Consider the following 27,989-nt stretch of genomic DNA (forward strand, 5'->3'; position numbering starts at 1 on the left):
CAATCCCTCAAACCTTCTGTGCACCAGAAGGCAGAAAGCCTTCATCTGGAAGGACCTGTGTTCTTTCTCACCGGTTCCCCCTGCATGTATCTTAGGAACCCGAGGACAAGAACTGGGGGCCCCTGGAGTCCTCATGACTCTTCAGGGAGAACGACAGATATCAGGATGAGTTTAGAGCTGACTGGGGAGGAAGGCCTCACATTGTACCGGAGAGATCTCTCCCTCCCGAGAACCTCCAATCTCCCTGTCATAGAATCCTTAAGCCTCGGGAGGAAACGTTTGACATTTCCATCAAAATACAACCCACCCAAATCTCATCCTCCTCCCTGTGCGTCATGGGCTCTCTAAAAGATAGCTACCTTGGGGCGCCTGGGTGGCTCAGTTGGTTAAGCTACTGCCTTCGGCTCAGGTCATGATCCTGGAGTCCCTGGATCGAGTCCCGCATCGGGCTCCCAGCTCAGCGAGGAGCCTGCTTTTCCCTCTAACCCTCCCCCTCTCATGTACTCTCTCATTCTTGCTAAAAATAAATAAATCTTTTAAAAATAAATAAATAAAATAAAAGATAACTACCTTGCTCGCAGGCAGCATTCCTTTTGTGTAGCATCCCCCTCCCCCCCCCCCGAAAACTGCCCTGGCCGGAGAGAAGATACAGGCACGAGGACCTCAATTCTCCCTGCAGAAAAGAATGCAGCCCTTACTCCCTCCCTAAAACAGCCCAGCTCCTGATCAAGGCAGGTGGGAAGTCTGGTCCCGCACAGAAGCCAGGCGGACAGTGGTCACACCAGGTCAAGGGCAGGCACGCCCACTGGTTCCCCTGGAGGCAGCTGTGTGGCCCCACGTTCCCACCAACATTACCTTATCCAAGAGCTCTCTGGTCTCCTCAGTCAGGGGGTCATGGGAGAACATGCAGTCATCACCATTAATGCAGTTCCCGGTCGTGTGGTACAACTTACAGGGAAAATCACGTTCACGGCATGTTAAGGCAAAAGCATAGGCTCCTGGACCCCAACCCCACCCCCGCACAGGGCAGAATCCAACCCCCTTTGTCTTGGCGATGAGACATGGAAACCCACAGAGGTAAAGTGCCCGGCCTCGGGTTGCACAGCTTGGGGTTGCACAGTGGGCTGGCAGCAGACCCGAGTTGAGACCCCAGTTCTAGAGACTCCTAGACTCCTACTCTGGAGGGCTTCCCGCCCCACCACACTGGCTGTGGGGCCTGTTGTCTACAGATCCTCACTCAGCAGGAATAATAAAGGTCAATGATGTGCCCAAGGTTACACAGCCCACTGGAAAAGTCTCAGGAAGGTAACAGACAAGAGGTACAGCTAGTCTTGAGAGTCTGTGTAAAGAAACCATGGACCACATGTGCGTCCACTTCCTCATCCTCAGGACAGGGACAGCGGCTCTGCCACACGACAGATATGAGGGTTCAAGGAGACCAAGACACGCCGAAAGCTCGGCCCAGCGCTGGCACGGAGCGCGCACACAGTGAAGGTCAGCCGCTGTCGGCAGGGAGGAGGGAGGAGGTGTGAGCCCGGCATCCCAACAGAGATGAGCGCCAGAGGATATCGTGCATGTAGGGGCAGTTCTCGGCTCTGGCACAGAACCCGGTGATGTAAAACTTGCACAGTTCTCGCTTCTTTGGTAGCTCGATGTCGTGGCTAAAATTACAGTGGTCTCCCTGGAAAAGAAGCAAGGAAAAGGTAAGGGGGTGGGGCCCAGTAAGCCCTCCCGGATGCCCACCTGCAATGGGAGGTACTACTCTGTCCTGGCTGAAGCACAGAGGACCAATGACAGACGAATATCCCACAGGGAAGGGCGGGGCTCAATGACATAGTTTCCCACCAACTGGAAAGTTCTGACAGGGGTGCGCTCCCTTCTCTTGGGCCCTGCCTCCCCTGCCCACAACCCCATTCCTCCAGGCTCCACTCGCTGCCCCTGAGCACGTCTCTCTTCCTCTCCCCGTTCTCCCTCCTCTCACCCACTATTTTTCACGATGTGCCGCATGGTGGCCAGTATCCAGCCCCAGGCTTCTTTCTTCCTAACACAACCTCCATTTTGTTTGGGAAGAATGTGCCCAGCTGGACAGGTACATTCCCCAGCCTCCCAGGAAGTCCTGGCCAATGAAATGTAGGCCCCGGGGAGTCCTGGCCAATGAAATGTAGGCCAAAGTCCCCAAGGGAGGACAATGCTGCCTCAACTAAAAGAAAAAATCCCTTCACCCATCCTTCCTCTTAGCCCTTAGATGGGACGCCCAGAGGCACAGCAGCCACTATGGAACCATGAGGACAAACGACACGCGCTCAAAGACGGCGGACATTCTTAAAGTAGGAAGTTCCCCAGAGTGCCAGTGACCAGGGCACCAGCCTCCTTCAGAGGAACAATGTCTGAGTGTTTACACTAGCGGAGCTCAATTTTCTATCAGCCAAAGTCAGACACACTCAGAGGACACAAACCCTGGTGAACAATATAGAAACTGTTCTGTATAGCTGTTCCCCTTACTCCCGGGAACGGATACTCATCCGTCTTCGGGTGTATTACAAACTTCTTAAAATAACACAAATTGCGACTCTAACGAGGAGCATCTTATATATGCATACGTTTGTTTCACATACGTGTTTTTTCTAAGGCCTATACCCGGGTGCAGTGTTTCCTGGGCATGTGTGTGCCAGGATCTGTCCACTGCCATCGTACTTGAATAAAAAGCTGGCTGGCTGAACTCCCACCAGGTTATGCCCTCAGAACTCTGTGGTCATTGGCCCAGCTTCTGGTATTGAACTCTGCTGTGAAATTCAAGGCTGGTCTGGTTCTCCCACCTCTACTATCCGGATGGCTTAATAATTCCCTCTCCGACATTAAAGTTCAATAATTTAATGAAGACATATTACATCTTTGGTATCAGTATCGATCTTAATACATTTGAGGCCATTTGGACTGGCTGATAATTTTGGCCCCCCAAACCAACAAAAACATCAAAAAACCACCCAGACGTGTCATCATGCTCTGGCTCCTCAGTCTGAGAAAAGACCAGAGTCTTCCCAACCATCTCTTGGTAGTCAATCACTTCCACCCTCACCTGACCACTGTCCCCAATTAGTGTGGTCTCTAGAACATTCCCAGAGGCCCGAGCATCCTCTGTGAGGTTGCTGCCGGGCTCCAGCACCCAGGTACTTTAACTGGCCCCTTACCCATGTACACCGCCCTTCCACGAAGTATTTGCAGATGACTTTGCCTTTCTTGTCAGACTGCTGGTGGGGCTTGTCATGGTCACTCCTCCGGTAGCTCCCGCCACCGTCCTGTTAGGAACACAGAGTGTGAGCGTAAAGGGGGATGAAAAGGAAAGGCTGGGGGGGGAACGATGCAGACTGGTAGAGACAGGTTCTAAGGGATTGACAGGAACAGAAGGTGGCTGGCGGGGCTGAGCATTCCCTCGACAGAAGCGTCTTCACGTAACAGGAGCAGCGAACAGCAGGTTACCTCCACCACCGAGGCTGTGCGGGGTCTGAGCCCCGTGGTACGGAGCGCTGGCACCTGAAGAGCACCACACACCGGTGCGGGAACACACTCACCTCCTAGACGCAGTATGCGTGTCTTGCTATAAAACTCTCCAGGCTACCTGGGTCACCTGGAACCTTCCCCACCGCAGAGACTCAGGTGCTACATAGATGTGGTTTTAAAAACAGGGTCTCACAGGCAGCACAGCCCCCTCCCCGTAAGAGATGAGTAGTACTCATCAGCCCATAGAGAACAGCTGATGGAAGCAGGAGGACAGGACTAGCCTCTGAGGCCAACTCATTCGAGGCAAAAAAAAAATCCAAGAAGGGGGCCTCGGCTAAACATTAGATCCAAATGAAGAGTCAACTCACGCCCATGTCCTCATCATAGAAGTCTTCGTCATCGTTCATTCCGCCCTTGTTCATTCCTCCTCGGCTGCCACCTCGCCCGCGACCCCGGCCCATCCCTTTCCCTCGACCTCGGGAACCCCGGCCACGGCCTCGACTTAACCCTGCAGAGGAGAGAGATGGCATTCACCTGCTGCTTCTCCCCAGGACCCAAATCCAGCAGCTGCTGGAAGGAGTGTACCCCCCCACAACTCGTCACCTCCTGGGCCCCCTGCCCACCTCGTCCTCGGCCATCCTTGGACCGGCGGTACTGGTTCAGCTCCTTGGAATATTCGTCATAGTCCTCATCTCCCATTGGCTCCTCACTTTCTCCATACTGGGATTCCCGAAGAAGGAAAGAAGGCCAATCTCATACGGGGAACAAGTAACACTGTCCCTAACTGTACTCTCTGCCCCTACATGCCTTTTTGTTTCTGCAGGAGACTCAAAAGGGCAGGTGAGCAACCTGGGGCCACCCGCCTGTGCCCCCTCTTCACAGACCACAGCCAAAGCAGGAGGGGGGGTAGTTCTAATCCTCTCCCTGACGGTCTTCACTCCCACAACTCCCAATTCCTGGGGCAAATCCGACAGGGGGCCTCCTACACAATGGACAGCTGTGTGGCTGTAACAAAGGGCAGGCTCACTGTGTACTGGCATGGAAAGGTCTCGGGCTGGGACACAACAATGAATGTGGAAGCTGTGTGTGTGTGTGTGTGTGTGTGTGTGTGTGTGTGTTAGGGGGCGTGAATAAACAAGCACCTGATTGCAAAGGTCTAAAACTTTTCTAGAAGACATTCAGGAAACTTGTTTCTAAGAATGGGAGATGTTTTCACAGCTTTGGTACCTTTTCAATTTGGAACTATATGAAGGTTTCCTCTATTCCGAAATAAGAAATGAATGCTGAAACACAGTCCTGCCATGAAACACTCTCCTTCCACCACAGTTTCTTAGGCTGCCCCCAAGAGCGCCCACCAGCCCGCCTCCCCCCCTCCCCTCTGGGGCTGGAGGAGAGCTTACTTCCATCTCCTCTTCATAGAAATCTTCTTCGTCCTCCGGGTGGTCTCCCACGGAGCCTCTGCCCCTTCCGCGGCTGCCCCTGCCCATGCCTCGGCCTCGAGACCCTCCGCGGCTGCCTCGACCCCGGTAGCCCCTGCCACGGCCTCGGCTGCCTGCAGGGTGATTCAGACGGTGAGCACCCCGAGTGGGAGCAGATCCCACCAGCAAGAGAGAAGTCAGCCCATTTTCTGCCCCTGAGGTCAGTCATCTCCCCCTCAAGCCTTCCTACCAGCTCCAGGCAGCTGGTCCCGTCGCCCCCTTGCCTCACCCACGTGCCCTCAGTGGGGGCCTCAGGCCTCAGCATCCTGGACGCACACCTACTCCACTGCCACAGGGGCACCTGTCCACTGAAAGCTGCACTCACTGTCCAATACAGTGGCCACCAGCCACATGTGGCTACGGAGCCAGTGAAACATGACCAGACTATGAGATGTTGTGAGGGTGAACCACACACTGGATTTACAGCACTTAGTTGAAAACGAGAAAGAGAAGGCGCCTGGGTGGCTTAGTTGGTTAAGCATCTGCCTTCGTCTCAGGTCATGATCCCAGGGTCTTGGGATTGAGCCCCATGTAGGGCTCCTTGCTCAGCGGGAAGCCTGCTTCTCCCTCTTCCTCTGTTGCTCTCCCTGTTTGTGCTCTCCCTCTCTTCTCTGTCAAATAAATAAAATCTTCAAAAAAAAATAAAAGAAAAAAAGAGGCAGCTTTCTGCCCACAGGTCCTGTCCCTGTGCTTTAATTAAACCACCTTTCTGCATTAAAAAAAAAAAAAATTAAGAGAATATAAAATACTACGTCTGTTTGGGTAACATGTTAAGATAAGATTTTAAATGTATTAGGTAAAATATACTGTTAAAATCAATCTCCTGTTTCCTTTTACTTTTTCCCCCCCCTTTTACTTGTTTAACTTGACTACTAGAAAATTCTAAATTATGTGGTGGCTTGCATTAGATTTCTACTGGACAGCACTGGTCTAGAATCTCCCCAAAGAGCATGGCTTATCCAGAGAGGCGTCCAGGAAAGACTGCCCAAGAAAGACTAAATGAACAGCCAGTCAAACAATAAGCTGGGCCTTTGGCAGGGCTAAGAACTGCGGAGCTAGAAAATCCTGGGAGCCCTCCTCCCTCATGGGCTGCAAAACCTTGCAGGCATGAGATGGTTCTAAGAGGCCAGGCTGGGTCTCTGGGGCTCTGCCCTCCCCCACCATATCCTCCTAACTGCCACAGGTTCAAGGTTCAGAGGTGTGGCAGTCCCACCTTGTCGCGTGATAGGAGGTGGGAGGATGGGGGAGGAGGCCGGGGCAGCCAGCTGTCAGTTATCCTGGCCTAGATCTGAAAGAAGCCGTCTCTTCTCTTTCTCCTCACAGCTGACCAGGAAGTGGATGAAGAAAACAGCCTTTGGCCACGCGAGCTTCTCCCCGCCTCCTCCCAGCCTGGCTCCATCCCAAGCTCAGCCCGGGCACTGGAGCCTCTTGCCAGGTGGCTCACTCCCAACGCCCCCAGCCCTGAGTTCCTGCCCTCCTCCTTCTGGACTCCGACTCCTCTCAGCACCGAATGACGCCTGTCTCTTCTCCCACACTCAGGGCTCCGCAGCCCCAGGCCGAGGGGGTCCGTCCAGCTCCGGCTGCGTTGGCCCGGCCACCCCCACACCCGTCTGCTCCCATGCCCCTTCGCAGTGGCAGGGCCTCACCTCGGCCCCGGCTGCTGCCCTCCTTGGCGCGCCGGTACTGGTTCAGCTCTTTGGTGAAGTCGTCATAGTCCTCCTTTCCTAGGTCCTCCTCCTCGTCGCCTTCGTACTCCCCGTACTGCTCGTTCTCGTAGTCTTCGTACAGGCCGTAGCCTTTGCTGTCCATCTTGGAGTAGGCCTTCTTGGGCAGGGATGTGGTGTGCGACGGGGGGTACTGCTGGTGGGACTGATGGGGAGAGGGGGTGAGCCGGCCCCGGGGCCCTGAGTCCAAACCGCCAAGGTCCCCGTTGTTCCCTAAACTGACACATCTGTCTGGTGTCTCTGTCACCCAGGGGGCGAGACACCAGCCACTCAGGGGAACTAGTTCCCACCTGAGTGACAGTGGGTGCTGGGCCCAGATGTTTCTGTGCTTCAGAAAGGGCCACAGCTTGAAAGAAAATGGGGACACACAGACCCCGCGATAAGAACTGAGGAAGGAAGAGAAGGGGGTATTTCCCAGGGATACACAGCAATCTCATTTGGGGAGGAGGCCTGGTAGGCAACAGGGGTGGTTTTTTTGTTTGTTTTAAAAGTAATCTCCACACCCAACATGGGGCTTGAACTTAACCCTGAGATCAAGAGTTGCATGCTCTGGGACACCTGGGTGGCTCAGTCAGTTAAGCGTCTGCCTTTGGCTCAGGTCATGATCTCAGGGTCCTGGAATGGAGTTCCACGTCCTCCCTGCTCAGCAGGGAATCTGCTTCTCCCTCTCCCTCTGTCCCTCTCCCCTGCTCATGCTCACTCTCTCTGATAAATAAATAAAATCTTAAAAAAAAAAAAAAAGTTGCATGCTCCACCAACTGAGCCAGCCAGGCCCTCCAAGAGGGGTGCTCCTTCGTCAAAATTTTCTTCGGGCCTTAGAATTCAATTAATGACCTACTTGGCAACCAAACCAGAAAGCCATTTTGAAGGATGCTTTCCAAAGTGTCAAGAGATACTGGATGAAGTTAGATACACACACACACAGGGAAGGCACCAAGACAGCCTTCAGTAGGTAAATGGATAAACTGTGGTCCATCCAGACAATGGAGTATTATTCGGCAGTCAAAAGAAACAAGCCAATGAGCCATGGGGCTATGAAAAGACATGGGGAAACCACAAACACATACTGTTAAGTAAAAGAAACTGGTCTGAAGAAATTAAATGCTGTTAAGAGTCCAACTATCTAACATGCTGGGAAATGCAAAACTACAGAGACAGAAAAAGGCTGCTGGTTGCTAGAGGCTCAGGGAGGAGAGGGGAAGTAAAGCGTAGGAGATTTTTAGGGAATTGAAACTCTTTTATATGATAATATATTATGAATGTGTAACATTAAGCCTTTGTCAAAAACCAAAAAACTGTAAAACACAGAGGGAAAACCTTCATGTAAATCACAGGCTCTAATTCATAACACATCAAGATTGGCTCATCAATTAAAACAAACGTACCACGCTAACATACAGTGTTATAGCAGAAATTGGGTGGGGTGGGTAGGGAATTGAACTACCTGCTCAATGTTCTATAAATCTAAAACTGCTCTTGGGATGCCTAGGTAGCTCAGCTGGTTAAGCATCTGACCCTTGGTTTCAACTCAGGTCATGGTCTCAGGGTCGTGGGATAGAGCCCCGCACCCAGCTCCACGTTCAGCAGGGAGTCTGCATGAGGGACTCATCTCCCTCTCCCTGCCACTCTCTCTCAAGTCGGAAAAAATAAAATAAACAACTAAAACTGCTCCAAAAGAACCTATTAATTTCTAAAAATCCACACTCATTATGAAAAAATGAAAAAACACAAAACACAGATATACAGACACTCATGACTTTGTTAGCAGATTTTAAAATGCCTCAACCCCAGGGACGCCTGGCTGGCTCAGTCAGCGCATGAGACTCTTGATCTCGGGGTTAGGAGTTCGAGCCCCATGTTGGATGTAGAGATGACTTAAAAATAAAATCTTAAAAAAAAAAAAAAAAGCCTTGGGGCGCCAGGGTCCTGGGATCAGGCCCCACATCGGGCTCCCTGCTCGGCAGGAAGCCTGCTTCTCCCTCTCCCACTCTCCCTGCTTGTGTTCCCGCTCTCGCTGTCAAATAAATAAAATCTTAAAAAAAAAAAAAAAGAAGCCTCAACCCCTAGTTATAAATCGAAGCTGTGGTGTACCCTGCATTCCTTGTCTCGGTCAGGTTTAAGTCTAAATCCCTGTTAGCACATCAACATCAACTGTAATATCAAACAATAATTTATCCGTTAGGATGGATGATATGGAGTCATGGGATACTTAGGATACTTTTTAGAGCTTTTAAGCATTTTTCATCAAAACTTGAAAATCTACGTTGATTTTTCTTCTTACAGGTTTTGCTGGGGGTTGGGGGGAGAAGGGCATACCCACCAAAAAATATAAATGCACGTCTAAGCTCAGTGTTATGATAGGATAAACATTTCTAACTCCACAGCATTTGAGATAATTTACTCCTGTAAAACCATTTCATTCTCTAGCCGATTTTCCACAAAAGGTCATTTCTGAACAGTGGCAAACAGTCAGCTGTAACAGGGTTAATCAGCAGCTCTCCTGGGGACGGGGACATACTGAGTCCTGCCCAGGCCATGGGAAATAGACTCTTAAGAGCATGGCCAATGGAGACTGGCCACTGACTGGGCCCGAACCCCCGCTCCTGCACTACAGGGCTGCGACCTGGCTGGTTTCCCCAGATCTGTTTCCTCACCTGGACAATGGGGGATAAAAAGGATCTCATCTTGCAGGCTTAAAATCCACGTAAAGTGCTGTGCAAGAGTGCTCAGCACACAGCGAGTGCTCAGCAAACCCAGTTCCGTGGGGGCCCCTGCGCAGCAGTTACTCACCGGCACATACGGGGGGCTGTACTCTCGGTATTTGCGGTGCCCCTTCTCGCTGGGACTGAAATCCGAGTCATCGGAGAAGTCGGAGAAGTCATCGCTGGAAGAAGCATGGCGCTGCAGTGACAGGGGAGGGGAACTCAGTGACCGCTGCAGGCCGGCCCCTCAGGCAGTCAGCCCAGGGACAAACTGCTGGAATGTGCCGGAAGGGCTCTGCGCACCATGAGAAACACCTCACCTAGGGGCATTTAGTGGCAGTAGAGCATGAGCTACCAACTCTTTAAGGAAAAAAAAGCTCTTTATCCAATTTGGGGAAGGAAGAACCAGCAGTATTAAGAGTGCCCTCTGGCCTACAAGACAAACTTGGCCCCTGGGGCTCTCAGCCCGGCCCCAGCGCGCCCTCCCGGACCTACTTTGTGCTTGGATTTCCTCCTCTTCTTCGATCTCCTCTTCTCCTTCTCCCGCTCTTTCTTCCTCTTTCGCTTCAGTCTCCTGTGAGACTTCTCCTCGTCCGAGTCGCTATGGTGCTTCTCCCCCTTTTCCTTCCGGCTCCTCTCGGGCCCTCCGGAGGTGTCCTGGGTCTCCTCGGCCCCATCGTCTTCCAATTCACCTTCTTCCAACTCACCATCTTCCCTATAAACCAACCCCAAAGCCAGTATGAACCCAGGGTGTGAGAGGAGCCGTCCGCGGGCTCCGGGCTAGCCACGGCTGACGGGAACAGGGAGCCCAACTGCTGTGAGCGAGGCCTTCCTCGGGAGGATGTGGGGGCCCCTGCCTCTTGTCCCACCCCGCATCCTCCCTCCAAAGGGACTGCACTTGCTTTCACGTAACCCGGCTGGGGGCAGCGGGTGGGGGCCCGACACCACTGGGTTTTAAAGGTACTGCCACTGGTATGGGACGACTCTAAGCCACGGCGTATCAAAGGGCTCCAAAGGACTAAGGTTCTCAGAAGAAAAGTGACAAGGTTCTGTGGTCAAATGAGGTGAGAAAGTCCCATCCTGGGGCTTCACAGTGCTTAATGCTCTAACAGAAGTTCCAGAAGTCTCATCGTCAAGAAGCCTGTACAACCCGTTAGAGCATTTCCACAGCTTCCTTGGCCACAGAGGCTGCTTGTCTCGGGGAACATGGTCCGTCCCCGAGTGTAGTGGTGCACAGTGGCCTGAGGTCACTGGCATGGCCCCAAGCCCTATGGAGGAGTCCTGTGAGCTGAGGGTGGTGGTTGTGGACAGTGGAGACAGGGCTGTGGCTCTGAACCAGGGGTGACCCCCAGACTCCGGCCCAACCCACGGTCAGGCCTGGACCGCACCTGAGGATGCTTTTACCAAAGCCCCATAAAGAAGTGCTAGTGATAAGCTCTGGTTTCGAGGTCTGACCCACACCCTTAGCTGCACAGCTCTGGACTGGGGATTTGGGGGGAAACCGAGCAGCTGGAGAAGGGGAAGGGGCAAGGAAAGGGTCCCAGGCCCCAGACCCCTCCTGAGGTCCTCTCCTAACAGCTGTGAGTGCCCACAGAAGGGGTCCCCCCACCCCACTGCTCTGACCCCAGGGATCCCTTCTGGCTCCCCATCCTACAGGTTTCCTGACTTTGTTACCTCCCCCATGTCACCCCCATCCCTAGTACTTTAAAAAATAACAGCACTTTCCAGACACTGCCAACAGGACATTCTAAATATCGAAATATCTACGGGGTGGGGTGGAGGTGAGGGGATAAATAGGGTTAAGAAGGAAAGCTACTAGAAACAGATTCCAGTTTTTAGCCAAACCCACAGACACAGTTCTCACAAGTACAGGAGTTGGTTTAAAAAAATAAATTAAGTTTTCAAATCTTTAAAAAGCTCCCAGAGTTCCTCCTGCATGACCATGCAAGAGAATGTGTGAGAATATAAAAAGTTCCTTCCTTATTAATTAGGACCCCAAACAAAGACGATGAGAACAGAAACAGTGGCGTAATGAACCCGGGACCCAAAAGGCTACCCACAAAGGGACCGAATCCGTGGAGAAAAGAGCTCGCTACTCAGAGAAGACCAGGGTCAGTGTGAGAACAAGCCCACCAGGCGAGCAGGTCCCCAGAGCTCCTGCAGGTTCTACTGAGCTGCGTGGAGAAACAACACACTGGTGATTCTCCCAGAGTCCCTCACGCCCTGTCACTCGCACCACCCCTTTTGTCTACCCCGGGGTGGTGCTGCTCTCTTAACTCTCATTCCCAATTCAATGAGGTCAGGTCGGCTTAAAACCCAAGTGGCCCCAAACCCAGATACCCCAGCAGAGGTCAAGGGCAGCTCTCACACACACAATTCAGGACACAAAATTTGTTCTGATGTTTCAAAGGAAACAAGACAGGGAAGTGACCGATGGGCGCCTTGTGTGGCTTCCTTGCAAACCACCAGGTTGGGGGGGGCAGTGGTCAGCCCCGCACGAAGATGCAGAGCAAAGCTGGGAGGAGCCAGCATTCCTGACAAGTGAGGCACCTTCCGGCACCGGCTTGGGTGCGGCCCACAGAACAGGGTGTGGCTGGAGTGGCCTTCCCTGCAGTAAAAGTACCACCCAACTGGGGAAACTGGCTCTGGTGAGCGGGCCAGCCAGAGGGAGTGGCTGTTAGAGGGCAGCATGGCACACTCTCTGCTGCCTGGAGGTGGGGGGGGGGGGGTTCTGGAGCAAACATGATGCGTGTCCCTGCTGGGAACACTGTGGGCAGGCCAGGTCACCACACCTCAGGAGCAAACACAGGGAGCGGCGGCCAGACCATACAGACGGACATTACGGAGCGGAGGAAGGCCCAGAGACAAACCGAAAAGACAGAGGCTGGCCTTCCATGAAGAGAAGCTAAAAAGAGCATCACTCTTGACAACAGTCTGGAAAGGAAAAAGGGTAGAGGGACATGGTGAAAATCACCCAGCATCCCAGGGAAGGCAGGGGTAGAGGGAACGCGGGAAGACAAGAACCTCCCCGGACTCCCAGAAGCCTTGATTCAAGAAAATAAGGCTCCAATGGCAAGACCCCTTCAACTGTCTTGTTTCAGACAGGAGGAGTTCAAAGGGAGAGTAGGTGAAAGGACTTGTCAGGAGCAGACAGTCCAGACAGTCCAGACACTCCCTCACCTCCGCCCACTCCAGGGCGAGGACACCAGGACAGGGCAGAGAAAGGTCCTGCCCAAGGTCAGCCGAGGCCACCGCCCCTGTCCTGCTGCCACACGCCCACCTGCTTGAACGCGCAGGCCATTCGTTCTGCAGCTAACACCTGGGGGCGGGGCACAAAGACCATCGAAGCAACTCCAAAGCCTTGACCATCCCCTAGAATGATTCCAGAAGAAGACCTTTTCATTCAAATCCACCCTACGAAGACTTTCGGCCAAAGAGGGAGTCTCTGCATTATCTATACTGACACCTCCAGGACATCTGGGCTCAGCGAGAATCTACCATGCAACTTTTTACAAAACGGGGAGTGAATACTTAGAACTTTGTTTCCTGGGGCGCCTGGGTGGCTCAGTCGGTAAGCGTCTGCCTTCGGCTCGGGTCGTGATCCCAGGGTCCTGGGATCGAGCCCCACATCGGGCTCCCTGCTCTGTGGGAAGCCTGCTTCTCCCTCTCGCACTCCCCCTGCTTGTGTTCCCTCTCTTGCTGTGTCTCTCTCTATCAAATAAATAAATAAAATCTTTAAAAAAATTAAAAAAAAGAACTTTGTTTCCTGAGATGGACCTGGGACAAACTGAAAAATAAACAGTATAAACCAACTGCTGGTGACTTACGAAGGGAAACGGGAGACTGGAGGGGACAGAGACCGGGGACACTCCGGGACCACTGTGCATTCTCAGCACATCTGGCCATGCTGTGCTCTCAAACTTCTCAAAGCCCCGGGCTAACCTCTGGTCACCTGCGGGGGTGCCCCTCTGTTACCGCAGGAAACTCCCAGCTAAATGTCCTGCATGAATACAGCTCTGTTTTCCTTTAAGCAGTGAACGAGGGAAAAAAAGACAAGACGACCAAACCCGCTGGGATGGGGGGCGGAAATCCTGGGGACCATGGACACGCCCTGCACAAAAGCAGCCTCCACAAACAGCAGCCGGGCTTCAGGGGTGCCACTTCGCAGACTGCCAGCAAAACCCATGTCAGAGTGGGATTAAGCACCAAGGGAGCGCGCCTAATAGACTGTGACATAATCCCTCAAGAAAAGTGGGGGAAGCCCCGTCTCGCTAATCATTTCAATCTAGACCTGCCAAGCCCTCTTGAGACAAGCACGCAGGAGAAAGCCTGTAGCGTCAACCGGAGCCGGGACGGCCTTATTCCCAGGGCCCGGACTGGCAACGTCCCAGGATGGCTGCACCGGGGTCGGCCTGCCAGGGCCATTAGGGACGGGAAGCCAACCAAGCCGGGGACTGCCTTGGAACCAGCGCCCAGGAGGGAATGGGCAGAGGCCAATGACTAGCCGAGGGTCAGATCTGTCTCGTGCCTCCTGGACTAGGCTTCCAGGGCGTTTAAATTCCCATTCACAGAGCTGGTTACAGCCAGCCCCTCCTCTCAGGTCAAAGACCAGCTCTGGATGCCCATTCTAAGGACTGCCGACTGGCCACTCCACACGGCACAGGAGAGTGCTGAAGTCATCATACACCATGGGCTTGGCAAGAACAGTTACTGGGTAAAGAAACTTCACGATTCAAAGTAGGCTGGCCCCACCCACCAGCCTACAGATTTGGGCATGGGGCTTCTTCCTGCAGGCCGAGTACCAGCTCTGCTGCTTCCCTAGCAGCGCTCTTGGTACACTTAGCCTTGGTTTTCCCGTCTGTGGAATGGGATAACTGTGGTACCTACAAGGATTTTTCGGGTTACATGAGATAATATGGATAAAGCCCTTGACATGAGGAAGGCACCAACTACCAGACGAAAAGCAGCTACTGGTTTTAAGAACCAGCTACCACAAGTGTGCCTCTGCATGGATAACCCTAAACTGGCCCGGATGCTCACTGGAAAGCGTCTTCTCTACAGAGAAGCTACAGCCAACTCCCCTTGGGGGCCACTGCTAACTGCTGGCCAACTAGTTCCTGCTTCACTTGGCCCGACCGTGCATGCGCGGTCCTCTCCTGACAAATCCTGCTGCCGAAACCGACAAACCGGTATCTCCCCTTCCTTAGCTCTAATTTAGGTGGTAAGACAAAGTAACCGAGTGGCTGACCAGAAAGGAAAGGCACAGGGTGAGCTGAGCCCCAGGAAGAATGGACAAAGGCCCCTTAAAAAAAATGAAGCTTCCCAACATGGAAATTCTCTAGACAAGAGATCTGGATGGAAGCTAGAAGGGGCCCGAGTTTGTGGCTCAACGTTGGTTTACAAAAAAAAGGGGGAGGGCACACACACAAAAAAGATGGAAACTCATGGGAGCAGTGGCTGTTACCTGAAGATCATGAGAGCCCTTGACAAGAGGTGGCTAGGTTAATGTGAAGGTCAGGGTTATGATCATTAACTGCCCAAGCGCTCAACAAATTGCCTGGGTAGGCTCTGAATGACCTATTAACTAGGGACAAAATTACAAAATTACAAGGAGGCTCGGCCTCTTCAAATGTTTAACGACAGGCCTAAATGCAGAAGTCCCCAAATCCAACCGTGTGGGGCAGTTGTTTACTAGGAGCGAAGGCACAGAGCCTTTCCCTGCATTGACGCTGAGGTGAAGCAGCCCCAGGGGTTGGGGAGGAACCTCGCTGAGGGATTTTCAGAGGCAGGAAATTCTTGAAATAAGCCTCTGGGTCTTGCACGTTTTTCAGTGTCCTTACTACCTAGGTTCATCGACCAGAAATCAAGAGCAAATGGGCTCTGTGTCTCCCTTTCCCCCAACATTCTCAGGTGGGGTCACAAGAGACTGTGACATCACACCACTTCCATGGTAACCTGCCTCCGTCACAGACACCACCCCACCCGAGCAGCCAAGCGCAAACCAAGCATGGGAGACGAGAAGCCCAATGACCACCAGTACCCCGAGCCCTCACTTTAACAATGTGAGAAGAGGCCGCCCAGTGCTGGGACCCGGATATGAACACACCTACTGCCAGAAGTCAATGTGGGCCATGACGGAGAAATCTGAACCAGGTCTGGGTATTTCAGATATTAAGTAATTACTGTTAATCTTGTTAGAGAAGATCACGGCTTTGTGGTTCTATTTAAAAAAAGCTCTTTAAGCTAGAAATATGTGCCGAAGAGCTTGCAGGTGAAATGATGTGAAATCTGCTTTAAAATTCGCAAGGCAGATGGGGGATGTAGTGAGATGAACCAGAATTGGCAAAAGGTACATAATTGTTGAAAATGGGTAGATGATGGCCTTTCTCCTCTCATGAAAATGCTAGAAAATTTCCATAATAGGTTAAAAAAAAGAAAAAAGGATGGCCTGAGTGGGGACAGCCTCAGCAAGGTGAGGAGAGGTTGCCAAGGAAGGCAGAGAGCTGGAGTCTGGGGTCAGGGAAAGGGGGTGGGGGGAGGCTCCATCACCCTTCAACAAGGCCTTACCTCTTGCTCTCATTTCCACAATGACAAAACCTGCCTGGATACCTCAGGGCCTTATACACCAAAAGCAGTGGGAAGTACTCATTATGAACATTCTGTATTAGCAACCTCCATGCCAGGCACCATACTACTGAGTTCCCTTCTACTCGTCTCGCACCAAGGCGCAGTAAACCTACATCTGTCATGGGTCCTCAGCATCCCGTTTTACGGAGAGGCTCAAAGAGAAGAAATCTACCTATGGGGTCACGGCAGGAAGAAGCAAAACTGGAACAAGTCCTGGACTCTCTGACTCCAGGCCCAACTCTTCACCTCTAGCCTTGAGATAATTAGAAATTATCTGGAAGAGAATAACTCAACCGGCCAACCGACAAAACTCTTGCCTTGAAATTCGTAACTGGGCTGGCAAAAATAAGACTGATGCACAGAAAACTGATTAAATGAAACAGTATCCCAAGAAAGGGCAAAGTGAGATAGTAAGACACTGGACGAGGTCCTTAACACTCTTGTGCCCCAGGGTTTCAACTGCGAAGTGAAGGCAGCGATAGAACCTCTGGGACAGATGAATTCTCAGGGGAAGAATTTCCTGAGACCGCGTAAATCAAGCGCTTAGCACTACCCTGGCCCAGGGCAAGTCCTTAAGAGGAAAACTATCGTTATGCAAAGACACGAGGCAATTACAGCCCTTCCAACATCGAATAAAGGGAACTGGGACACTTGAAACTCTGACCAAAGACTGGATAGTTCAGGGAATAAGAGGTGCACAGAAAAGTTCCAAGGAATCCTAGCCAAAACCCAAGTAAAGGGTCTTCTCCCCTGACAGACAGAAAGCAAGAGGAATCCCAGGGAAGGAAATTCCCAAGTTGTCCAACACCAGAAGGAATGTTTCTTCCCAAAGGGTGCAGCATCCATACTGGGGTTGGTCCAAGCACACAAACCTCTTAGAGCATTTCTGTAGAGTGTCAAACAAATTGATCGAGGGAAAACCTGGCCTGCTAGAGGAGTCTCACAGAGTCAAGGGTCATTTCCTTTGCCTGAGTGGCTATTCTTCCACTCCCACTCACTCTGAACATGACTCCTGTTTTTGGTAAAGATATCTCTCTGATCCAAGTTCCTCCTGTCAGATGAATCCCTGAAATTGGTTTCTCAGCAGAGAGTTTCCTAACCACCTTCTCACGCCAACCATGCCTCAGACTGCTTACAGCTGGAAAGATGCTGGTTCTCATCCAAGGAGGGCTGATTTCTATTATTCCAGAAAGGAAAACTGAATCACTGAACTTGGGAACCAAGACTCTTCCTTGTCTGGAACTTTTTCTGAAGAAATCAGTTTGGTTCCACTCAACGTACGTTCAACTAAGACAAAGTATTCATATTTTCAACTTAAAAGAAACCGGGCCTCGGACAACTAAGATTCCTTGTTCATACACCACTAAAGAATTTAAGGAGAACTGCAATTATCTGTATGCAACTCTTTGTTAACTTCCAGTCAACTGTGGGCTCCTTGGAGGGCACATCAGAGGCTGGGAGTCACCTGACTTTCCAAGGGCCCAGCACAGGGCCAGACTCAGACTGGCTGGGCACTTGTGATATATTCCACACAAACCCAGCATCAACCTCAGCTCTGCACACCCTCTTCGTTAGTTGCATCAACACAGACACTGGACCACTTCCCAGGCAGTAACCTGGATTACTTCAAACTCCAAGGAGGTGATTGAGGGCTTGTCTTTAATCGAAAACTCATTTCTGAGTGTTTATGGAGGGCCCCCTGAGAGGCCAGAGGGGGACAAAAGCCCATACGCAATTGACATATCAACCGAGGTGAAAGTGGCCGGCAGTCGGCACCCCCCAAGGAAAGCAGCCCGACCCACGTTGCCAAGAAGCTACAGTTTCTGGGACTGCTCTGGTGTGCCCTGCAATGGCAGGGCCTGGAATCCCAAGGAAACCTAAGCCCTGATGTTAGGAAAATGAGGAGGGCAATAACCCAGGCCACCTGCAAATGACATTGAGCCAAGTGTCACTCACGTCTGGCCCCAGCTCCCTGGGGTCGGGCCCTAACAGGGATGTGTTAGCTGGGATCTGCTTCCACAATGGCTTCAAGAAGTCTCCAGTTACTTCTAATAAATGAAAATCCCTTTGATTTAAAGGTTCGAAAGCCCAGGCTTCGGCCTCTATGTGCACTGGAAGGAGTGGAACACAGGGCTGATGGAGCTGCACCAGGTCACAGAGGGACAGCACACCCCACTCTCTCGGAGGCCTACTTTTTTTTTCTTAATCTCTACACCCAAGGTGGAGCTCAAACTCACCACCCCAAGATCAAGAGATGCATGCTCTACTAACTGGGCCAGCCAGTGGGGACCAACTTTAAAGGGAGTCCCTGTATTCCCTTAGCCGCGTGTCTTCCCACCCACCACCCCTGCCACAACAAAAATCATGGCAGCTGCTGTGCAGGTAGTAGGCACGTCAGACCAGCGTGGGGGGCCAGCAACCTTCTTCTTTACAGGGCCGAAGAGTAAATACTGTAGGCTTTGAGGGCCACAGAGTCTCTGTCCCAGCTACTCAACTCTGCTGTTCAGCACAAAATCAGCCACAGACCATAGAAATTAATGGGCGTGGCTATGTTCCAATAAAACTTCACTTAGAATTAAAAAATAAAAAGCCAGGTGGGCGGGCTTTGATCAGAGAGCCACAGACTGCCCACCCCTGTCCTGCCAGCAAGAACTTTTAAACTTTGACCTTGACCCACATCTCCTTCTTTACATTTCTCTCAAACAAGTTTTCTGGAGCGGCTTTAACTTCACCGTACTCTGCTTTTTTCTATCCTCTCTCATGTCTTTGTGTTTCAAATGCAGGCGACAAATCAATAAATGGGACTTCATATCCTACTAATGGCTGCACACCGCAGTGTCAGCTCCAGGATGGCATTTGGGTAGAGAGCTTGGGTCCGGGTACAGGCTGCCCAGGTTCTAACTCTGTTTCCACACCCCCTAGCTTTGCGACCTTGGACAAGTGACTTCATTTCTGGGGCGCCTGGGTGGCTCAGCTGTTGAGCGTCTGCTTTCAGCTCAGGTTATAACCCCAGAGTCCTGGGATCGAGCCCCGCATCGGGCTCCCTGCTCCGCGGGAAGCCTGCTTCTCCCTATACCACTCCCCCTGCTTGTGTTCTCCCTCTCACTGTGTCTCTGTCAAAAAAAAAAAGTGACTTCATTTCTGTTTCAAATTCTCAGGGTAGGGCTGGGGTGAGCTATCACACACGAAGCACTCCGAAGGTCCCTGGCAGGTAATCTCTGCCCTTCATAGGACTGCACAAGTGACCCTGTCACACCTTTGGGAAGACTAGCAGTCAATGACTCACGAGTCTCATACGGCCGGCCTGACTCCCACGTCCATGCTGTCCACCGTTCCCCACCATCTCTCCCAGAAGAGGACCAACACTGGCTTAGAGGGAACAAATGGAATCCATGCCTTACTAGGCTTTATGCTTCTGGAGTTTATGGTTTCTGGGACCCCCCGACAGGGACGACAAGGACGAGGGAACCAGGTGCTCAGCAAACTGGTGGATCTACCGGTTACCCGTGATCCAGCCACTCAGCCTCACCTTGCAGTTCATTTTTAAGACACCTACTTCGCAGATGGGTATCCAGAGCTGCCATAGGGGCAGCAAACCCCTGACCGTGGCCAGAAGCTGCAGGTGTCAAACAAGGGAAGAAAATCTGAGGCCTGCTTCCGGCAGTAACAACCTTTGCCCAAATCTAAATAAAGTCCTCAGGAGAGAAGAGCTCCCTGCACACTCTGAACACTTTTCTGCTCCAAGAAAAGCACGGGACAAGCCTGACTGCTGAATGAACAAAACCTTAACTGACTCAGCCAAATTACCAAGGGGCAAAGGAATCGTGGGGCTGGGACAGGCCTTGCTCATTTCTCAAGACTCTGGAGAGCATAGGTAAAGGACTTGTTTAAAAGGTGATGTGACCCGTCAACAGTGGGTTAGGTGCTACAGCCCTGCTTTCTCAGCTCTCAGGAGGCCTACCATGGTCGTAGCAAGACTTGGATTCTAACTGCCAAAGATGAACACAGGAATAGCATAACCTCAAGATGCCATGACTCTTCCAGCACCTGTCCGCTCAGCAAGCAAAACATGCCTTAAGATGGCTTCCACGGAGTTTCCACCCCGATCTGCTCCCTGCAATTAAATAAGCTGACCAGAAACCTAAGAGGTGGAAGATAAATTGACTTCCCTCAAAAACACAGATGTTATGCTTGTTTCTGTTTACATACCAGACTATAAATTTTATTTAGTTTTTTTTGCTAGTAGGGACAGCAAGATAAAGAAACCAAGATTTGCGAATGCCAGGCATTGTGTGGGCATCCTGTGTATGCCCACTTGACCGCAATGACCCTGAGAAACGGGCATTATCCTCGGTGCCCACTGCAGGGAGAGCCAGGCCTGAACACAACCTTATCTGTCTCCAAAGGCCACAGTGTTCCTTCCTATCCTGTTGTCACCCCCGACATTCAGAAGATGTCACCACTTGCCTTAACAAATAGGGAGCTGAGTCACCAGTTCACACAGATACAGTCACCAAAAAAAACAACAAAAACAAAACAAAACAAGAAAGATTCTCTATCCTGAGCAATTTGGCCAAGAGAAGCAAACTATGCTCCCAGCAAATATCCTGTATTGGAATAATAAAGTATTCCAATAGCAGGATGCGACTAAGTCTATACCATCTGAGGGGCCATGTCTTGGTTTTGTCATCAACTGATCGAGGAAGAAATGTAAAAACTGCCCACATAATCCCCTATCATTATTAAGAAACCCTGCGCACTGTTTCCAGAGCTGCCATCTTTAGTAACCATCAGAGTAAAATCGTTGCGAAGCAAAGACGAGGCCGATAAATTTGGAAAGCCAAATCCAGGAAAATCTGGTTCCCCCCAGACAGTCCCACTTTTACCTTGGACTTAACCAAATGACCTTTAGATAAAGGCCCACCCAAACAGGCAGCTTTTCCACTCTTTCCAGTAGGTTTTAATTATGAAACCGGCCTCAAGTCATTGATTCTGACAAGACTCCCACCACCGATGAGCAGACTGTTCCTCCGGATGCTTGAATCAATCAACTTATTAAATGCCAACTACCACGAACGCCAGAAACCAGCCTTTCGTCTCCTATTGTGGCAGGAGCTTTGTTGCCAGGGTACGGGCAAGTACCTTGCTCACTTAGAAACTCAGCCATTCACTTACTGTTTGCTCTGAATTACTCTGTCACTCAACTTCCTACTCTGGGTCAACCCGTCGCTCTGGTACTAGACAGTTTTATCCACAGGGACCAAAACGCAGGTTCTCTGGAATATGGTTTGACCTAGAGCTATCCACAAAGGCTTGGAAATAATTAGCGATTTTCACCATACAGGTATTTGCCGTAACTGGATCTGGCTTATAGGAGATGGTTCTAGGGACTTAATAGCCACAAAAACCTAGCAGAGGGGAACAGCAAATAAGGCCACCCTGAGACATCCATTCCTCCCCTACCGGGGCAGGGAAAAGATCTAAGAGAAAGGAGCAGAGGAGGTGGAGGCATTATTTAAGGATAAATTACTAAACCAGCTCAGTATGAAACTGTCTACATTCAACTGGATGGAAACAAACTCAGAGTCAACCATTCAGCTCTAATGTGCCAGGTAGGCCAACGGCTGGGAAAACCTTCATTTCCACAGGTGCAAAACAGTTCCCCCTTGGGATCAGCCTTCCAGGCTAAGCAAAAGCCACAGGAGTGTCCTTCTAGAAGAGCTATCTGTACTTAAAAATCTTGGCTTGTCAAGAATCAAAAACTTAACCTTCCGAGCAAATCAAAACCCTATCTGGGAGACAGGACAGTCTGACTGAAAGCCCTGTTGGGGGAATCCTAGTTTTCTTTTGAAGAACGAATTTGAGGAGAGTAAAAAATAAAGGGTTTTTAGGACCAGAATATCCGTATTTTCATGGTCACAATTGGTTGTATTTCTACTGGGAATATTTTAATTTGCTTTCCGATTAAACCTCTCCAACAGAGAATATAACAATTTTAAAGATTTCAAGTGTCTAAGAGGTGCTGTTAAATCAGGGATTCTGAGTGACACCCTTTTTTTTGCAACATCCATTAATTTGAATTTTAACTAGTACTGGTACATCAGTTTAGGGGGGGAAAAAAGGCAGTACTGTGACATTTCAAAAACAAAGACCATCGAAGTACAGTTTGACATAATTACTGGGGCTTCTTGGTTTTCATGGGAGTCCTTTGAGAACGAAAAAACAATAAACCCTTGTGTTGATATGCCTGAGTACTTTTTAAATGTTTGGGGGAAATACTTTTAAGTTCAATGAATGACTGCTAAAATTTTCACTTACAAAAGAAATCCCATTTCCTCCACACTTCATTTTCAAGTAAAGTTAAACAAGCATCCTTCGACAACTTAGTCGCCCTCGAAACTTGGAAGGTTCATCTGTTAGCATCCAGTTTCTGCACTTGGCTCCTGGAGGAGGAATTTCACCAAGGAGGGAAAACTTCAAATAAATGCAATTCCTTTTCGGCTGACCCTGTGCACTGGATGGTGTGTTCAGTTTGTGCTTCAGACATTTTTTTTGCAGGATACTGTACTGTGTGGATGCTTCTTCCTCCCACAACTGATTTTACATACCTAAGATCACCACTTCACAGCAGTTAGGTTGTGAGTATATGGAGAGAAAGAATAAAACCAGTGGCCCACTGAATTGCAGTTTACGGTTCCTCATCCCAACGTAAGTGAACTTTTTTTTTTCTCCTAAGAATGGAAAAAAAGGAAACAGGATCTTTCGGAGGGGAAAATTGGGCTGTGTGTTATAAAAAGTTTTCGCTACCAAAGTACACCAGGGACCAAAAGTGGGCAAGACGGAAAATGGAACTTCAACGTGTTTTGTCTTTTAACGGAAGAACTTATGCTTGTAAAACACATCAGAAGTACAGTGTTTGGTTCTGCAAGTCATTTCTGTTGCTGTTTTTATCTTGTATGTGTGGGGGGGGCAGGGGGCTGGAGGAAGTGTTCTCTCCACCATGACTGGGCGTGTTTGCATCAACTTTTCACGGTCAGGCATGTGCTTTCGAACAAAGGAACAGTGGAGACAGGGAGAGGAGATTGGGGCTTGACACGCTTTACAGATTTGGTGCTTAAACAGTACTTTACAAATGACTTGCTTAATTTAAACGTCCATCACCATAAGAGACATTGGAGTAAAAGGAGCGAATTGGATCTACTTGAACCACAATCTTTTTTTGGGGGGGGGGAGTGGGGAATGGAGGGGAGGGAGGACCTTAACTCGAATGCAAGTATCATAAACCAAATTCAGTTAACCTCGTCCCCTACAAATGGACCTGAAGTATCCACTTTCTTCAAAGATGAAGGCTGGAGACAAAGCAATGGACTGAAATGGAGAGGGTACCAAGGGCTTGAAAACATATGGGCCTTTTACATAAGTTTTTGTCATGTTACAGTAACGCTTTTTTTTTCCTTTAGGAAAACCGTGTACGACAAATTAAAAAAATTAAAGATCAAAAGGATGTGCAAGTCTTAAAGGGCTCAACTGGGTTTAGAATCCTGATTCGAACATATAAATTTACTCAAGCATCACTTTGGTCTAAAGGCAGGAGGAAGGCAGGCAGGAAAGGGACAAAAAGAGGGAGATAATTGAATTACTCAATAAAAGAGGCTACTTACCATCCCAACCCATTGTAAGACATACACTTCTGACATAAGAGAACTCCTTAGAGGTCGAATAAAGCGTGTAAGCACCTTTGAGTAATGCACCTGCCCCCAAGAGGGGGCCCGGAAACCCAACGTGGGCTTAGCGCACAGACCTTTGCTAATCTGTTTATTTCCTTGAACTGGAGGCAGGCTGCGATGGGCTGCGATTCCCAGGACGATACATTTAATTAGAACAAAACAGAAAACAAAAAAAATTTTTTGTAAAAGCTCACCAAACTGCTGCACTTGTGTCTCTGAATGTGGGTGGCATTTCTTTTAAAAGGCAAAGTATGGTCTGTGAAGGAGAAAGGGAAAAGGGGAGGTGGAAGTGGGGAGAAGGGGCCGTCGTGCCTGGCAAGGAAGCCCTAGCTGAGACCCCTATCTAGGGGAGGGTCCTCAAGCGACTCCCCAGCCCGGGCTGCTGTGGGGCAGCCATCTGTCCAGCGCGATCTCTTCCCCTCCCCACCCCCACTCCTCCTCTGCCTGCCTTTCCTGCCGGTGGAAAACCTCCTTCCATTTCCAAATCCACTCTCTAGACACCTCTTCCCCTGCCCCACCAAGAAAGGGAGGGCAAACCCTGCACCCCAACCCTCTGGAGCAAGGGAAAACAGGGGCCCCAACCTCGCCCTGAAACGCGCCGGGCTGGCGCCTTTATCATCCTACAGAGAAGGGCGTGGGGCGAACCCATTTCGCACTTAATAAAGGGGAAGGGGGGGCGCTCCCTTTCACCCCCTGCCAAAGCACAAAAAAAAAACCCTCGTTTTCTCTCCCGGAAGGGATGGCGCCCCATTTTAGCCCGAAAGAGGAGGGAACCCCATGAGAAAGAAGAGACCAACTTCCTCTCCCTTACAAGGAAGGGAAACCAAACCTCAGCCCCCCCCCCACCCGCCAAAAACGCATCACCTACCTACGAAAAACGAGAGGACCCCTGCCTTTAAGAAAAAACACGGGGAAGGGGCTTCTCCCCAAAGGAGGCAGGGGCTTCCATCAAAGGGGCTAGAGATCTGCCCCCCCCCAACAATTTTGCCCTCTAGGGTATATAGCGAGGAAACACCTCCCGCCAAAAAAAAAGTGCGAGTGCCCCCACCCAAAGGACCCCCCCCACTAAAAGGATGGAGAAAGAACTGAACGAACCCCCACTTTCTGCCTAAGAAAACTAGGGTACCTCTCCAAGTAGGGCAGGGGACACCTCCCCCAGGGGAAAGGATACTGCCAAGGGCTGGGAGACCCCCAACTCCAAACCCCTAAGAGCGGGGCTACTGCTCGAGATCCCCCCCAACCAAAAGGGTCCGGGAGCCCCTCCCCCATCCCCTTCCCCGAAGCCAGGCGACGGGCAGGCGGGCCCATGGCTGCCAGCTCCGGGCGCTGGGGCAGCCAGGACCCCCGTGGGCCTCCGCAGCCCCCCCTCAGCGCCCCCTCCCCAGGGCGGGCGGGCGGGCGCGGGGGTCCGGGGGGCGCCTCCTCACCTTCCCCTCAGCATGGCGCCCAAAAAAGACAGAGCGAGAGCGAGGGAGAGCGGGCGAGCGCCGCGAGGGGGGGGAAACGCATGAGGCCAGGAGAGAAAGCAAGCGAGAAAGAGCGAGCGAGCGAGAGACACCCACCGACCCCGCCCTTCCTCCTCCTCCTCCTCCTCCGCGGCCCGGCCCAACATGGCGGCCGCCCCCCTTCCTCCTCCTCCTCTTCCTCCCCCCGGGGACGCTGCCCCGGCCGGGCCGGGGGCCTGACCTGTCGTCAGGGAGCGGGAGGCGGTGGTGGAGGAGGTGCGGGGTGGCCGGGCAGGCGTCGGGGGAACACGGAGGAGGCGAAGGCGTTGATGGCGGCGGCGGCGATGGCGGCGGCGGCGACTCTGATGGTGGCGGCGGGGGGGTCCCGGGCGCGGCCTCCATAGTTCCTTTGGGGGGGAGGGGATGTTAATGCACGAAAAAGGACTGCTTGGGCGTGGCGGGAGGGGCACACTTCAGCTCTGAGGGCTCCTCATAGGAATGGGTATATATTTTTTCGGTTTCGGAATCACCTCTGCGCCGACCTCCGCGTAGGCCGCGCGGCCTAGGCCTCGGCGGGCCGCTCGCCGCTTTTCTCCGCAGCCCGCCCCTGGGGTCACTCGCTCACGGGCGCGGGGCCCTCATCGGGGCGAAAGCCCCCCCACACACCTCCCCCGCGGGCCCGGAGGTGGGGGACCCGGGGGACACGGACACTGGTGGGTGGTTGGGTGTAATTAGCGCAGGTCGCGCGCGATGGAGCAAGCGAGGGGGGAGGGGAGAAGAGGAGAGCGAGCGAGGGGGGGTTAAAAAAAAGGATTTTAGGGAGAGAGGAAACGGGCCGCGGAGACGGGCCGACTGTCTGTCTGTCTGTCTGCCCGCCCTAGGCGCCCCGGCTGCTCGGCCCCCGCCGCTGTCAGAAATTCACACAAAATGGCGGCTCGGCCCAGAGGAGCCGAGAGGCTGAGGCGGGAGGAAGGGCGAGGTGGGAGGGGGAACTGGGAGGCGGAGGCGGAGGCCGTGTCACGTGGAGGAGAGGACATAGGCCCTCTCCCGAAGGGCGGCGGAAAGAGCCGAAGGGAGAGAGTGCGGCCGAGGCAAGGCGGAAAAAGCCGAAAGCAGCTGAGCGGGAGACGGGGGGAGGCGGAAAGAGCCGAAGGACGCGATGGGGGTGTGGCTAAAGGATGGATGGAAACAGGAGGCGGAACTAGCCGAAAGAGGGATTTAGACGGAAAAGGCGTAAGGGCGGAGCTCGGGATGCGATCGACAGAGTAAAAGAGTGGGAAATTCGCCCAAGAGCAAGCGGGAAGAGCCGAAAATTGCCAGCTTGAGGGAAGGGGGGAAGAGCCGAAAGTTTTAGGTGGGAGAATGGGAGGAAAAGGATTCGGGCTACGAAGAGAAAAATAATAACCGAAAGCTGGAGGCCGGGTGCCGTGAGTTGTAGATTTCCGGAGTTGGGGAGGATGGAGCGGAGCCGGTCCGGAGCTGACGTCATTAGAGACCTCGGTCGGTGGCGTCACTCAAGGGCGGTGCGAAAGGGGCGGTCCTTGGTACTACCTCCAGGAAGTTTCAGAACTTGGAGCGTGGTACGGGGAAGGCTCTCGATAAATGCTGCACGAGGGACCTATTAACCGGGTTCAAACACTGTGCAAACGTAAAGCCCTTTGACCCTCGCAGCTATACTTAGAGGAACTACTACTCCCATTCAGTGGATGCAGACTGAATCCTGGTGTTTAAATAATTGCCTCAAAAATCATTAGTATTAGCCATAAAGAGAACCTCAAGGATTTTCATCAGTGCCGGCATTCCACTGGCTCCTGCAAAAATTCGTTCAGTCCTATTTGCATCCAAGGATCTTAGTTCCGTGCTTTTAGGACCTCCTTGTACGGTGCCACGCTCTGTGATGGACCCTGGGAACAGTTTCTACCTTCCTGGAGCTTAATTAAATACCGATAATGCCCCGGGGAGGGGAAAAAAAAACCCAACAACCTGGTAATTAAAAGGGAGCCTCTATTAATATGGAGGGGAGGGGGCGCCCAGGGCAGGGTTGTTCAAGTTGAGATGGGAAGGAGAAGAGAAAGTTCCGGGAGGAGGAAATAACTTATTTCAGACCTGGCCAAGTCAAGGAACATTTAGGTTCCAGGAACAGGGAAAAAAAAAAAGCTCAACCGGTATGAAAGAAATCTGGAGGTGAAGGCACCAAATCATTTCCTGGTATATTAACCCTACCAAAAAGAAAAAAAATGTCCCAAAACCTGGTCTGGGACTTAAGCTTTTTGTAAGAGTAATTTACAACCTCCTTCAGTGAGGTAATTCGCTTTCCCGATAAAAACATTGAAGCCGTTTGTGAATGAATTTTGAGGGTATGAAATTTGTTCTGGGAAAGTAGTGGTCCACCCACTTGACAGCTGACTGCCTGCCAGTCAAGACTCATAATCTTCCATCTTTTCTTTCTCTTCTTCTGGATCTCGTCTCTAATCTCATGATGGGTATTTAACCATTCTCTTCTCCCATAAAGTGTCCTTACCAGGAATAAATTTCTAATTCACCCACAAGAGACCTTTTTTCCCCCTTGCATGCATGATTGTAATAAAATGTTGGCACGGGCACCTGGGTGGCTCAGTCTGTTAAGCGTCTGCCTTCGGCTCAGGTCATGATCCCGGGGTCCCGGGATCAAGCCCCACGTCCGGCTCCCTGCTCAGTGGAGAGCCTGCTTCTCCTTCTCCCTCTGCCTGCCACTCTGCCTGCTTGTGCTCTCTAACTGTCGAATAAATACGTAAATAAATCTTTAAAA

General features: G+C 51.5%; 1 protein-coding gene across 7 annotated transcripts in view; it reads right to left on the reverse strand.

The window, feature by feature from the left end:
* Positions 1–26,730, reverse strand: part of ZC3H4 (zinc finger CCCH-type containing 4) — a 42,108-nt gene extending 15,378 nt beyond the window's left edge. For 2 of the 7 annotated variants that reach the window (XM_036114035.2, XM_036114029.2), the window contains exons 1-11: positions 25,732–26,148; positions 25,443–25,608; positions 9,898–10,117; positions 9,491–9,601; positions 6,623–6,845; positions 4,899–5,050; positions 4,122–4,218; positions 3,867–4,006; positions 3,189–3,296; positions 1,570–1,681; positions 856–965 (exon numbers count right to left, since the gene is read on the reverse strand). In XM_036114035.2, the coding sequence (XP_035969928.2) occupies positions 856–965; positions 1,570–1,681; positions 3,189–3,296; positions 3,867–4,006; positions 4,122–4,218; positions 4,899–5,050; positions 6,623–6,845; positions 9,491–9,601; positions 9,898–10,117; positions 25,443–25,603 (1,434 nt within the window). In that variant the 5' untranslated portion in view covers positions 25,604–25,608; positions 25,732–26,148. Of the gene's footprint in view, positions 1–855; positions 966–1,569; positions 1,682–3,188; positions 3,297–3,866; positions 4,007–4,121; positions 4,219–4,898; positions 5,051–6,622; positions 6,846–9,490; positions 9,602–9,897; positions 10,118–23,690; positions 23,879–23,950; positions 24,013–25,183; positions 25,297–25,442; positions 25,609–25,731; positions 26,149–26,606 lie in introns of those variants that run through there. The other 5 variants (XM_078062739.1, XM_036114032.2, XM_036114033.2 and 2 more) reach the window with 5 other exon arrangements.
* Between the last annotated feature and the right edge of the window lie 1,259 nt (positions 26,731–27,989).

This window comes from Halichoerus grypus, chromosome 15, assembly GCF_964656455.1.
Source record: "Halichoerus grypus chromosome 15, mHalGry1.hap1.1, whole genome shotgun sequence".
NCBI classification, from domain to species: Eukaryota; Metazoa; Chordata; class Mammalia; order Carnivora; family Phocidae; genus Halichoerus; species Halichoerus grypus.